Source organism: Emydura macquarii, unplaced genomic scaffold (genome assembly GCF_026122565.2).
Source record: "Emydura macquarii macquarii isolate MOO-44397 ecotype Brisbane River unplaced genomic scaffold, CSIRO-AGI_Emac_v2 contig_1483, whole genome shotgun sequence".
Lineage (NCBI taxonomy): Eukaryota > Metazoa > Chordata > Testudines > Chelidae > Emydura > Emydura macquarii.
In genome coordinates this window covers 1,578,480-1,593,378 of record NW_027131620.1, presented here as the reverse complement: position 1 = coordinate 1,593,378, position 14,899 = coordinate 1,578,480, and the positions used below count along the sequence as shown (strand labels likewise).

General features: G+C 46.4%; 2 protein-coding genes across 2 annotated transcripts in view; one reads left to right on the top strand and one right to left on the bottom strand.

Annotated features, from left to right (window-relative positions):
• DNMT3B (DNA methyltransferase 3 beta) overlaps positions 1–14,899 on the top strand; it is a 77,801-nt gene that overhangs the window by 8,946 nt on the left and 53,956 nt on the right. The gene's annotated exons all lie outside the window — the stretch shown is intronic.
• Positions 3,843–9,948, bottom strand: COMMD7 (COMM domain containing 7). The gene is made up of 9 exons (XM_067553963.1): positions 9,787–9,948; positions 8,572–8,625; positions 8,368–8,470; positions 6,542–6,598; positions 6,426–6,463; positions 5,783–5,873; positions 5,579–5,628; positions 5,033–5,081; positions 3,843–4,440 (listed from the first exon to the last, which is right to left on the bottom strand). The coding sequence occupies exons 1-9, from the start codon at positions 9,814–9,816 to the stop codon at positions 4,364–4,366; spliced, it is 549 nt and encodes a 182-aa protein (XP_067410064.1). The 5' UTR covers positions 9,817–9,948; the 3' UTR covers positions 3,843–4,363.

Below are 14,899 nucleotides of genomic sequence, written 5' to 3'. Positions count from 1 at the left end.
CTCTACCCATTAGCCTTCCTCCCTCCTCCTCAGCCTTATGAACAACGCTTGTTTGAGTTATGGCTTCCCCTTAGAATCAAGCCAAGGAAGCCACATGACTCCTCTGTAAATAGAAACTGAAGAGAGGTTTGTTCAGAGGAGGTGGAAACAAAACCACTGTGTATTGAATGGTTCTGCCATGGTTCCCAGAACTGGTCACTAATTTCCTTCTCCTCCGATCCGCCCTGTGAGCACTAGCTTTGTCCCCTGATGTAATGGCTGGAGAGGTGTGATACTGAATCCCTTTCTCTGAGCACTGTGGCTCCTTCTGTAGTTCACATGACCTTTGTGATACTTGTCTAGTAGGCAAGTGGAAGGACTCTCTGTTGTGTCTCTTGCTCCGGACTTGGGAAAGCCCAGCGAGATTAGCAATAGCACCGCCCTCTACCGTGTAAGTACAGAAAATGCTTGCAGTAATTTACCCACATCTTTTGTTTTGTTTTTTGCTAGCAGGTCAGAGACTCTAGCAGATGTAATTCACATCCATTAGCAAGGCAAGCAGTGATGGCCTCCGGCTGCCCTGGCCGGCTGCTGATGGCCTGGTGTTACTCCCCACATGCCCTCTGTATTTCTCAGGAATTCCAAATGCAGTATTCTCCCCCCTCCCGTTCTAGTGAGAGAGTCACTGAATTACTCCCCCTTCCCCTCCCAACATCACACCTTTCATTGTGAAATGCAAAATAGTCTACCCAGCTGATTTCAGACTCCACAAAGAGGAGCCCCATAGAATGAAATGACTATGCAGCATGAGAGTACGCAGGGCACATCGGACAAACAAAGGGGCTCAGACATTGGGGGAGATCATCGGGGTAAGAAGGCTTCATGCAAGTGGGTTTCAAAGAGAAATCTGGAGCTGCAGGAGGCTGCAGGGTGCATTTGGGACGTGTTCAAACCACAGCGTGAAAGGCTGCAAAGCCACTCCAGGTACTTTTGTCACTTGGGGGTGTGGAAAAAATACACCACTGAGCGGTAAGTTTTGTTGGCATCACTGCTTGTGTGGACAGCGCAGTGTTGGTGGGAGACGCTCTCCCACCTACACAGATCCTGCTGCTCGTTTAGGTGGTTTTGTTATGTTGTGTATCGATACAGCTGTGCCTCTGTAAGTTAAATGTAAACTAGCTCTCTGAAGGATTTGGCAAAACTGTGTGTCCAGCATAACTCACAAGTCTGGCCAACGTGGGAAAAGACGATCATCCTGGCCTAGGTGAAATTCTCTTGTGCAGAGCCTGCACAAAGTCTAAGCACTGCTTGAGCAGCGCATTGTCACGTGCTGGCCCTCTGCACAGGGGAGAACTGCAGTCACAGGACTGCCTCCTATGCTCTAAGTATTTTGGGCAGGGTAAATCCGAAAACTAGGCCAGGCTTACTGCTGTAGCTTTGGCCTGAATTGGAGCAGAATGGCTCAAAGGTCTGGTAGTAGAAGAGTTAGCTCTTCTTCCTTCACTGCTTTCAGACATGCCTTTCCTCAGGGAAGGAGGGAGCAGCCCAGCCATGAAGCGTGAATACGCAGGATTGACCCTGCCCTGCCACTGCTGCACAAGGGAGTTGGGGAAAGCCTCCTGCTTTGGCTGCTTGCTACTGAAAAGGAGTCGAGATCTACCCAAGGGTCCTGTGTCTGTTCTGAACTGTGAAATTGTAACTTTTCAGAACTGTTCATATCAGAGGTCTGCAAAACAAAGCGGGGGGAGGGGGCGGGAGTTGCTGCTGCTACTCCCTAAGGAAATGGGCTGAGAAAACCATCAGGGAACCAAAACCACTAAAGAAATACAGTTAGCTTTCTCCCCAAGCTGTAAGAGGCCCTTATTTCCCCCTAAGGCCGCTATCCTGGAGAGATTAGCTCTCGGCTCACTGGGCTTGACTGGCAGCCGGAAAAGCCGGTCCCACACTGAACACAACAGGAGGCCAGCTGAGTCAGCCTTTGTACCTATCAGGAAATCATTCATAAAACTGACACAGGGACCTGGACACAACAGTACTGCCCTCGCCTGCCCTGCCCCCCACCCCCACTAAGGCTGCTGCAGTGGAGCAGACTGTTTCTTGAATCTCTCTCTCTCACACACAGTCCCCCTTCCCTGCTCAGTGTGGGACTCCAGCATTCCCTTGCCCCCGGCACTCCTAAAGTATTCAGGAATAAAACCCACTCAGCCTTCATTGCTGTGAGTACAGGACCAGCGGGAGGGTGGCCAAATGCCGCTCCCCACGTCACTCTTGGAGCAAGACCTGGGAGTGGCTGTGGAGGTGATGCTTGCTGGGCAGTGAAGACAGTTGTCTCATGAGATTTCTTGTTGCGCTCACTGGAGGCCAGGTCTCCTCCCAGACCTGACTGTCCAACGTAGAGCGATCCAATTCCGAGTGGGTGTTCCTTCATGCTCACAGTCGCAGCATCCAGGGCTCCTCTCAGGCCATCTACCGGAACTCATTTCAAAGAGGCACTGCTAGTTCAGTCATGCGCAATCAAGTGCCCAGGATGAAAAGGGGTATTACTGGGCCAGCAGAGACCTTTGGTAGCACATGAAGGTCACTTCACATTAGAGGCATTGTGGGTGCAGCGGCAGGGCTCTACTGCTGCCAATCATTATCGGAGAGTCCCTCCGGGATAGTCAGGCTGCACAGGAGGGAGCCCTTGGCTGGAGGTCATCAGGCCTCAGTGCTCACCAGGCCAGGAGACCTTAAGAGGAGGGGAGGAACCAGGTTAGAGTGTTCTGGACCTGCAGCTGATAGTGGCACCTTTCACGCATCATCGTATTACCCCTCCCTCTACAACTGACTATCCTGTAATAGTGACAGCCTAGGAACAGTGGAGCAGGGAGAAATAATAGGAACAAGCAGCAGAAAACGTAAGGCAGAAAAGCCCCTCTTCTTGACAAAATGACCCTTTGGATTTTCTATGAGATGGGGTGGGAGTAAAAAAATAACGGAGAAAGAATGTTTTCCTGGAAGGATTTTTATTTCAAAGGGCTTTATTTTCAGTTTACATTATGTGACCAAGCAGGAAGCCTTCTGAATGGACAGACACCAGGAAAGAAAAATGCAAATATTGTCCATGAGTCAACCTGGGACGTTTCATTAGGATTCCCTCATGTTACTCTCCCTGCTCACAAGATACGGTTCTCATTTGTCACTTGGTCCTAGTTACTAAAGGTAATGTGGAATGTTTTGTATTTTCCTGTAACTGATTAAAATTAGCATGTATATAATGGCACTTGGAGGGCAACCTCTCGCAAGTTGTGGTATTTATTTACAACTTCATTGTGCATGGTTTTATGGGGTGGGAATGTTGTAACCGGAAGAGAAGCAATTTAAGAAAGGAAGGTCTTGTGTTTGATCATTCATTGAAACTAGTCAGGAAGGACTATCTGCTTATTGCAGGACTCTGAATTGTTTTAGCTGTTGGCTGCATGCTAGTTCAGGCTCTTATTCCTACACATCACAGTGCATTGGTTCTTCCCATCATGCATGTTGTGACTGGGAGTTGCACAGGAAGATCTCACTTCCTCAGGAACACACTGAGTGTTTGGAAAAAGGGTACTTTGCACAAGGGATCACCTCTCAGAAGGCCTGTCCCAAGAGGTGTGCTTAAAGTGAATTTAGGCTGATAAAAGGTGCTAAAGTGATGATCCTGTATGGTGGTTCTTAGGCCATGGACTCCTCTCCATTAGGAAGTACAAGGAGACTCCTAGGCTCGTTTCATACAGGCCAGTCCTAAGGAGCTTTCCATTAGACTCGTAAGTTTGTTCACATTTGTTCCAAAAACAGGAGGATTTGTTAGCAGGGTGAAATAATTTCTTTTAAAAAAAAAAAAAAAAAAAAAAATCCCAGAGTTCCCCTCTGTCCATCATTTAATAAACACTTTTCCATAATGAGGCATGGAGAGGCGGTACATTATCAGCTCAGTTCTCAACACAAGAATGAGAGCTTTGATGTGGAACATTGCTAAGTAATTCATCTAGTTAAGATTTTTTTTTAAATGCTCTTCACTCACAAGTTTGCTTTATCCTTTTTATGTAAGCCCAATATAACGGAACAGGACATTAAGATGGATTCCTAGCTCGCATACCACTGTAAAGTGCCTCTATAGCTCTGACAATACTTGCTCCTAATGGTTACTACAGAAAAGCAAAATGAGTGCTCCCATGTTTAAGGACAGAAATATAACAATTTTAAAGACCAGTTCCGTTCTGGGTCCAGAACTATTTGACAGTGGTGTTCATTATGCAGTGCAATCTTTATCTAATACATTACAGATCAGCAGAGTTAAGATCAGACACGTTGGCCCCCAAGGAGAAATTGCCCCTCTATGGTATAAATGCAGTCCTTGGGGATCTCAGCTGAAACATTCCAGACTGGTTTTGACTCGTTCCATCTCGTGCAGAAAACTGTAGAACTGGGGCAATGTTAACTCTGAGAAAGGGGAGGAAAAAACCAGCTATATTTAAAGTCACATTTCGAACACAAAGCTATTCACATCCATATCAAGAAGCATTTTTCATCCACACCTGGGCTGGATTGTATTAGAGATTCTAGCTCTTAACATACTTTTCTATACAAATTCACCTGAGGTATCAGGATTCCAGGCAGAGATTTTCATAATGACAGATACTGGGGTTGCTCTCATTTCCTTTAGGATGCTGCTTTCTCTATAATGATTACTCCTAAAGGCTCCGATTGTCAGAGCTAGATGGCATATATTTTGATATGCATAGATATAAAGACCCTCCACACAGCCCGTAATACTAAATCATTTCCTATAGTGCCACCAGCTGGGAGAGGCCAGGGCTGGAATAGTTGTGAGCATCTACAGTCAGTGCTTCTAAAGTCTGCTGCTGGGAGCTGGGTCTGTTTCCAAAGCTCATTGAGACCCAATGAATACATATGACTTTTCTGTAAATACTTGGAATCTTAAATGCAGATCAAAGGCCTCATGAAATATTTCATGAAGGGAGTTCAGAAGTGTTTCTGCTCTAGAACTCCCCTCCAAAGTTAGTTAACTCACCTACATACATGGGCTCCATTTGGTTTCCTTTTTTAACCACCAATTTCAACTGAGAAGAAACCAGAGACATTGAATTGAAACATCCTAGCATCATAAAAATTAAGGCATCAAACTTCAGTTTCAGACAGCACAGACTATTGTAGAGAAACCATTTCTTCAATTGGTTTCCCAAGAAAAGCTACTCTAGGAGTAGATCCTTCTCAGAGATCGTTCTAAGGAGTATCTTTAATGTAAGAAAATCAACCCAACCTCTCACACACACCATCAGGACCTCTGCTAGACTGAAATGTCTGTATGACTCATCAACCCCACTGTTGGCCACAATTCTCCTGAGATAAGTGAAGCATTCAGAAAAAGCAGCAGCAGTGCACTTGTTTTAGCTGACTTCAAGAAATCAGAAGCAGAGCCAAATCCAGAAGTCATATTCTTGGGTACTCTGAGTTCCCACTGGACTCAGCACCAGCAAGTTCAAACCTTCAGCTTGTCCTTTACCAAGTGATGAACTATAACACATTTCCTTAAACTCTCACATTGTTGGACACTTACCTGTAAAAAGATACTGCCTGCTTTTTCCAATTCACTGCTCCCTGCGGTCACTGTGAAACGGAGAGAAGAGATGGCAGATAACTTGCCTGAGGTCTAAAGTCGCTTTAGTTGAGTGAAATTATTTCAAGAGAGTCTATAGATGAGAACTGCTGCTGGATTTCAGCTTTGATATCCTACTGCCTATTCATATCTCACATCCATTACCTCCAAATTTCCACTCCATATCTATCAGCTGGTTAATCATCACCGTCTGTCCAACAGCCAGGCGTGTCAGCGTGGGGGAGTTCAGCTTCCACTATAACAGCAAACAAGGGACACCTAACCAACTGATGCAAAATACTTCTCTTTACCATATTACCTGTAGCTCCAGCAGCAGCATAAAGCAGAGTTACATGCAACATGTATCAAGTGACTGTGCAAATGCTGAAGAATGAAAATAGACTGGGGTATAATTTTAAAAATCACTTGTAATCTAGGCATTTTTTGAAAATTTTGCCATGGGTTCAATTTAACATATTAATGGAAAAAGTCCTGTATTCATTTATCTGGATAACACTGAGATTCAGTGCAAGCAAACGCAGAAACAGAATCAAAGCCACACTTAATTCTCGCAGTCAACAAAACTGTTTAAGGTGCTTATATGCTACAGTGCATATGCCATGCAAAAATCAGAAGTATTGCTTAGACAAAATGTTTCAGACCAGTTGTCATGGCATCTTCAGTTTGACTTTGAACTAGGTATGAAGCAATAGCCTAACTTCTTGGCATCTCTGCCACAAGTTTATTAAACCGCCCCCTCCCAGTGAGATTTTTTTAAAAAGGTTAAGAAGTAAAGGAATTCTAATACCTGCTCCGCAAAATAACTGGCTTTCTCTTCATTGAGTCCTGTAGGAGAAAACCACACAAGATTAACAAAATAAGAACTGATTAATATTTAATATTTAGTAAAGTCAAGTGACCTACCCAGAGCGATGAAATCTGCTCTGACTTGTTCAGATGACAGATTCCTCTTCAGGGCCCCTAGAATAAACATTGTAAAAGGAGTTAATTGTTTTTACTGAAATATAGCATTGCAATGTGTTAATTGAATAGGATTACTTCAAACAAACATAGGGACAGAGATGCTTTAATAGGATGTGTTTGTTCTCCAATTGTACTGAATAGCAACTTGCTACTCACCAAAGCAGGAAATACTGTTGTGTCTCACTGTACCTTTGTCGATGTCAATGCTTTAGTCAGTTGGATGCATGTGCATGCGAGCAAGATGAGGCTGCATTGTTGGTCTCCATGGTAATGCCAGCAGCAGCTTCATTTTGAAGTTACTGCTTTTTCCCCTATAGAAGCTTTGCTTGTTAAAGGCTGGCAAGCTACTAATTTTGGACCTACCTGCTGTGTTTTGCATTGTGGGTGTGAACATGTGCCTATAACATTGTCTCCTGCTGTGCCTGCTGCTTTGTTCTTGGGGAGCAGGCTGCACACTGAAGTTTACAAGGACCCTGTTCTCCGAAGCCAAGAGGAGTCTGGTAAATTTTGATAGACTGCCTGCCCTACATGGCTTTGTTTCCATATTGTATATAAGCATTCAGTGAAGTTCTCAGAACAGATGGCAGGTATCATTGATGGAATCTCAGCCCTTACAAAAATGATACAAGTATTTGAGGCTAATGCACATAAATAGTAACCAAGGCGAGCTAAATGAATGTTGTCTAGAAAAGAAAAACCTCAGGATCGGGAAAATTATTATTTCTGACTGTAAATACCTTCAAGGTAGCTATATAAAAGGAGGAAGGAAATTTTTTCACTGCCTTTTATGCTAGCCAGGACAAGGAGAAATAGCTGAAAGCTACAAAAAGAAAATTTAGGACAAGGAAAATGCTAGAAGAAAACTTTAAGGACTACGGTGAAGGGAACTACAGGAAAATCTAAAACAGAGTAATTGAGTGACAGGATAAACTCCCAAAGGAGGTGGTTGAAGCACAGTCACTGCAGATTGCTGAGAATAAGTTGGCTATGGTGATAACAGGATTGCTGTAGTGAGTAATCTTGTAAAATAAAGTGGTCAGACTGAATTACTTGGTTGATTTTCTGGCTCCAATAACTGTGATTAACATACACCTGTTCTGGTTAGCTGCCCGATAGATAAGTGCTCCTCTAAAAGGAGGCTGCAAGGATAGAAGTCACCTTAACACAACTTTGAATTGTTCTGATTTCCTGTATCCTCTAATGGGGCTTCAATTTGCTCAGTCCTCTCTGTCTGATGAAGCTCATCCTCCTGCTGGAAAGCACAATGCTGCATCATGGAGGTGGCAGTCGCTACGACGTTTTTGTCTAAAGATAAATCTGCACTAGTGTAACCACAGCTGCAAGTAAAACTACTGTAATCAAGTGTTAAAGCTACAGATATGTGTGTCTGCACCATGGATTTGTGTGGGTTGAACTAAAATACTTAACATATTTCAGTTAAACCAGTGGAATTGTGTATAGATGTGCCTTAAGAGAGACAACAGCCCCATTAACTGAACGGGGATACTTCGACAGATGCCTGAAAATTCATTTTTAATTCTTGATTTCTGCTTTCTTAGCAATCATGGGCTCTATCCTGCAAGCTGATCAGCTTAAGTCAGGGGGGCTCTAGGTGTTAAGGTGACAGTTAAGTCAGGGGGGCTCTAGGTGAATTGGTTTGAACACAACAGGTTTGCGCTGCAGCTACAAACAGCAGTTCAGTTTTTCTTTCTGACAGGCCATGCGTGACATTCACACACACAGCCATTTCCAGGCTAGATACTCACCACTAGGTATCAAGAGGATACTTTTGACAATATTTTTCAGAGGACCGAGGCTGATTTCATTCTTGGTGGCAAATTCAGAGAGCTGAGTCAGAAATCTCTCTACCTGCAGACAGCAAAGAGCAGAGACAAAGCCTTAACTCTGCCCTCTTCTCATCTGAATGCTGTAACCCACTCCCTCTCCACATTGTGCTGCAGAGGCCTTACCTCCTTGGGCTCCGTGAGAAAGCAGAAGACTACTTCAGTCAGTGCTGAGAATTGCTGTGAAGAAATAGAATAGCATCACTAAGCCAGGGACTGGCAGGCTATATACTCTTCCCAATTCTCCCCACAGATCCTTGAGAGAGGAACATCTGCTGTTCTGTAACACCCTTATCCCGTTCGGTGCAGTTCTACAGGCCCAGATTAATTTGCCCGCTATACAGTTTACCTCTCAGCACATCCTTGGCCACCTCTCTCCAATGGCAATGAGGAAGCGATGCTTCCCCCCGGCAGGCCGGGCTGGCTTTGTAGAGGTCATTCACTGCTGCTTCTAGAACACGCTGTCTTCAAGAATATTCACCCAGCTAGTAACTGTCACTACAGAGGGGTTCGTGCATGGCTCGGAGCTGAGACAGCAAAAGGTTACACATCCCAAGTTGAGCAGGCAGCAGGGGAGAAGGGATGTGCAGCTACCCTGGTGTTTGCACAGCTTTACAGGGTACCTGGCCCGGTGTTGTACTAGCTAACGCTCATTACCTCTCCATCATCCGAGCATGCTGTAACTTTTACCTGGACATAGAGACTGAGGGCTGGTCTCGATTACAAAATGTTACCATCTTCAGAAAGTAGATGGCCCGTCGCTGCCCTGGGTCTGGGCCTGGAGTAGGCCAACTTAACCCTTGTTTGCTGCGGGGTGTCTGCAGGGGCTTCACCCGGCCCTGGGCTTGTGGTCCCCAGCGGGGCAGAGAAGCAGACCCTAAAGAACTGCCTTCAGCCTGCATGAGGCAGGGGAGGCCGGCAGGCCTGTGAGCCTGGCCCGGCCGAGAGGAGCCCCTCCGTCCACCTCAGCGAAGGGGGGTGAGCGACAGCCGCAGTGGCCTGCGGCGAGATGGGCAGCCCTGCCTGAGGCAGACCGACTCCAGGTCCGGGGCGATCTCCTGCGGCGGGGGGAGCCGCTTCTCCGCGCAGCCACCCCCGGCCCCGCGCCCGGCCTGCCGCCGCCGGGCTAGGAAGCGGGGCGGGAGCCGCTCAGCCTCCCCCCGGCTCTGACCCGGCGCTGCGGGGCTCGTGTGCGGCCTGCCTGAGCTCGGGCCAGGGGCTCCTCATCTCCCGGCCGCACCGGCCCCGGCCCCGGCCGCGGACAGAGCCCAGGGCGCAGCAGGCCCCGGCCGAGGCGCCTCAGGCCCCGCCAGGCCCCGCCTCCCCCCGGCGGCCCCGCACCTCGGCGCGCAGCTGGTTCAGGTTCTGCATGGCCCCGCCGCTCCTCGCCGCCGCCGCCGCCTCCTTCCCTCAGGTCCCGGCCGAGGCGGCGCTGCCGCTGCCCCATGGCCCGGCCCGGCCCCGCCCCGGCCTCCGCGCCGCGCCGCCCGCCTCAGCCTGAGCATTGGCGGCCGCACTTTCCGCGCGACCCGCCGCGCCTCCCGGCGTGGGCAGGAGCCCGGCCAGTGGGCACCCCCCGCTGTGCCCCCCCTACCTGGGCACCCCCCGCTCTGCCCCCCCGGACACCCCCCGCTCTGCCCGCTGCCCCCCCCCACCCGGCACCCCATGTCCCCTCACCTGGGCAGCCCTCACCCAGCCCCCCACCCACCTACCTACCTGGGTACCCCCACCTCACCTGGACACCCCACTCGCTGCTCCCCCCCCCACTTGGGCATGCTGTGCCCACCCCCACCTGGGCACCCCACGTCCCCTTACCTGGACACCTCATGCCCTGTCCCCCGCTCCCCTGGGCAGCCAGTACCAACCCAGCTGTCTGGCATCTAGCACCCTGCCCCCTCACCCAATAGTCTGCCCCCCCAACACACCTGGTACCTGGGCAACCAGTACTTTGTCCCCCACACAGTTGGCACCTGCGTAATCTGCCTCCCACTCACACAAAAATTGCCTCCCTGGCGCCCGTACACGTCTGATACCAGAGCACAAAATAGCCTGCTCCCTCCATGTGCACCTTTACCGTACAAACACCTCCTGCTGCTCCTGTGGAAGCCTGCCTTGAGCCCCGGCAGGCGCGCCCCACGGGGCTGAAGCCCCAAGACCCTCCTCCGCAGTGGGCAGAAGTCCCGAGCTCCCCCGCAGTAGACAGAGAATGCAGGGCATGGGGGGCTCCACGAGCAGCACTTTAATGGTAAAAGAGCCGTATGTGGCTCGCTGTCTGTGGTTTGGCCACCCCGTTATAGACTGTAATCAAGTCACCCCTTAACCTTCTCCTTGTTAAGCTAAGCATATTGAGTTCCTTGAGTCTGTCCTTCTAAGGCATATGTTTTCTAGTCCTTTGACCAGTCTCGTGGCTCTTCTCAGAACCTGCTCCAATTTATAAACATCTTTCTTGAATTGTGGACACAGTATTCCAGCAGTGGTCGCACCTTTGCTAAATATAGAGATACAATAACCTCTCTACTTCTACTAGAGCTTCCTCTGTTTATGCATCCCAGAACTGCATGAGCTCATATGGCCGCAGCGTCACACTGGGAGCTCATGTTCAGTTGATTATCCATCATGACCCCAAATCTTCTTCAGAATCACTGCTTCCCGGGATAGAGTTCCCCATCCTATAAGTATGTCGGCATTCTTTGTTCCTAGATGTATGCATTTACGTTTAGCTGCATTGAAACACACCTTGTCTGCTTGCACCCAATTTACCAAGTCATCCAGATTGCTCTGAATCAGTGACCTGTCCTTTTCATTATTTACCACTTCCTCAATTTTTGTGTTATCTACAAACTTTATCAGTAATGATTTTAAGTTTTCTTTCAGGTCATTGATAAAAATTGTAAGTAGATTAAGGCTAACCCCACTTCTAGTCTCCCTGACGTACACACACCCATTGTTACCAAACAAACCATGCTCCCATGCTCTCCTCTAGAGTCCTGCAGCAGGACTGGGAACCCGTGGGTCCCACAGGACCTGCTACCATGATAGCAGGAGCAGGTAAAACGTACTTTGTTGCGAGTGGAATCGGGTGGGCAAAAAACCCAGACTACGGTAATTTGCGGGAAAACATTAAATCTCTGATCAGTTTACCACATAAAAACGGTGTCTGAATTCCGTTTATATTTGTATATATTTACTATATATATATTATAATATAAACTATATATAGTATACAATATATAATAATATATATATAATAATATAAGCGTATATATTTATTATATATTTATATTAACTGACTTTTTTGTAAGTAGCCTGCAGGAATTTGTCTCTCTTGCGGGATTTGCGGGATTGAAGGTTTTTGTGGGTGGGAGGAGAATAAAAATGCAAGAAACACTGTGTGTGGGAATGGGAGTGGGTATTGCGATGTGGGATTAAAAAAATAGTCCCATGCAGGGCTCTAGTCTCTTTTTCTCTCTAGTGGCATGGTTCAACAGAGCAATAACAAATACGCCACATGCCGTATACTCTCGGCACTTCACTCAAACCTGGGGATTGCAATATATCTGTGATGTCACCTGTGTGCCAACAGCCTGAGCATCCAGTGCCCTGTGCGCTGGGTGGGAATTACTCATTTGCTGCTCTTGCCTTTCAGTGGTTTTGTCCGGTTGTGTGGTTGCTGTCATTTCCCAAACTCTGATAAGTGATTCTGGGAGAAAGACTTTGTGGGTTTTCATGATTATTCCCTCTTGGGTCTTCTACCTCCAACTTGCTTGCTTTAAAGTGACACTGGTTACAATTTGCTCAGTTCAAAGGCCTGAATTTAAATCTGTTCTCAATTTTTTTTTGTAACATGGAGCCATTGCTATTAATGCTAGCATCGACTCTAGTGACACCATCACTGGTCCTAACCATATTAGCCACACCATCAGGAGCTCATTCACCTGCACACCTACTAATGTAATATATGCCATTATGTGCCAGCAATGCCCCTCTGCCATGTACATTGGCCAAACTGGACTGTCACCACGCAAAAGAATAAATGGACACAAATCAGACATAAAAAATGGTAACATCCATAAGCCAGTCGGAGAGCACTTCAATCTCCCAGGACACTCTGTAGCTGACTAGAAAGCTGCCATTCTTCAACAAAAAAACTTCAAAAACAGACTGCAGGGAGAAACTGCAGAGCTGGAACTCATCTGCAAACTTGACATAATCAGACTGGGTCTGAATAGAGACTTGGAATGGTCATCTCATCACAAGAAGTAATTGTCACTGTTCACATATTCTCACCTTCTAATCAGTGGTTGTGCATAGGCCTCATCTACTGTAACTGAATGGACTTTGCTAACACCTACCCTCCCCATTGTTGCTCCTTACCCTTGGATGTATATATATATCTCCCCTATCTGATGTCTATTTCTTGCATCTGAGGAAGTGGGTTGCAGCCCACGAAAGCTTATACCTGCAGAAATTAAATTGGTTAGTCTTTAAAGTGCTACAGGACTCTCGTTTTTTTTCTTTCTTGTTACAGAAACTAAATCTTGACCTTAAAGGACTTGCCAGAGCCCTACCGATGCAGCTGCTTCACTGTAGCGCGTCTGGTGAAGATGCTCTAAGATGACAGGAAAGAGCTCTCCCATTGACTTAATAACTCCACCTCAGTGAGAGGTGGTAGCTATGTTGGTGGAAGACTCCTGCTGTCCTGCTGACATAGGACTGTCTACACCAGCGCTTAGGTCAGTATAACTACATTGCTTAGAGGTGTGGATTATTCACACCCTTGAGTGACGTAGTTAAACCGAAGTAATTCTGTTGCGCAGACCAGAGCTGAGACACACAATCCTGGCCCCTCTAAAATCAATGGCAAAACTCCCATTGACTTCAATAGGGCCAGTTTTTACCCACATGAACTAATCCAACTTCCACTAAAATCAAGGTAAAACTCACTTTGACTTCAGTGGGTGGGAGGATGTGCAGAGAGGGCAGCTATCTGTAATGAGGGTAAGAAGGTGACACTTTTACAATCAAATAGTCACTTTTCCAGTCATAGCTACCATTTAGGGCCTTCTCCAGCAAAGCACCTTAGCATGTGCTTAACTTGATGATGGGGAGTATTCCCACTGAAGACAATGGGACTGATCGTGTGCTTAAATACTTGATTGGGGCCTCCAACTACCACTTTGCAACTTTCCCCGAGCAGGGAACATGGGACTTCCCAAATCTGTTTCACAGTCAATGTGTTATCAGATCCATTTTTGTGTGAAAGTTTCTGAAGGTGCCTGAGCAGCTGGTATGTATGTATTGCCTTTGTGAAGAGTGAAACTGCTGCAGATCACAGTGCTGCCGCCTTATGACTGTCACTTTCAATTGCAAATGAGAACATGGAAAATTTTATAGGGCCTTTCATTCTGAAGAGATCCCAAATGGTTTTACAAAGCAGTGAGTTAAGCAGCAAAGCACCAGTGTTAAAGGTGATGTTTACTGATGGGCTGACTAAAAGAATCACCTGAAGATTTTTTTTTCTATATCTGTTAGTGTAACAACAATTACTTCTTATACAACCTGAACTCAGTGGGTCTGATGATGTGGGAAAAGTTAGTTGCATGTGGTAATGTTTGCAGAAATTTGAGTCCTAAATATATGAAACACCTTAACTATATTGTATCTGAAAAATAAAAGAGACTCCTGTGTGCCGTTTAAATAATGTGAGTTAATGTTTACAGCTATAATCCTCCAAACCCAACAAAAATCCAAGCAAAATTACATCGAAGATTGCACTACAGAAACAACTGTGAAATAATGGACAGATCACTTCCTGTAAGACACTGGATCCTGTGACAAGTTTCACAATATAGCACTTAACCATTGTTGTGCTTGCATCCTTCTCCCTTTCCCTAGGGAATGTTTTAAGAAAGTTAATAAAAGAATTTGGTAATGAGTGGGTGGTCGTATGAAGTATGGGGAGGGTTGGGAAGTTAGCACTGTTCCAATATTTCTGTGCAGCAAATGGAATCCTTGGGAAACTTTGAGTGTCCAAGAATAAAATTTCAAATCAAAGTACGTGTTCATAACATCCTGTTTTAGCAATCAGCAGGAAACTCAGCAATTACACCTCATAGAATGGATCCTGGTCTCTTTGAAGTGAGGTATATTACAGAAATCCATGGTGCTGCACTAGCATTTAATAAAGCAATGGTCAGACCATATTTTGGTTTTGGTTGCGCTCTTAGAAGAAAGACAGTCAAGGAGGAGAGAGTATAAATTGGCCAAATAATGCAATAAATAGAATGGAGCATTTTACATATGAGGAGAGATTGGCACCTTGTGGGATTGTCGTGTGTGGAGCTATGTGACTGAAAGGAGACAGTGTCCCTTGGTTTTCTTTCAATGTAGAAGACTCTCTTAAGTCCCATTCCTGCATTACTTGCATGTCTACAACTTCCTTTGGCTTCAGTAG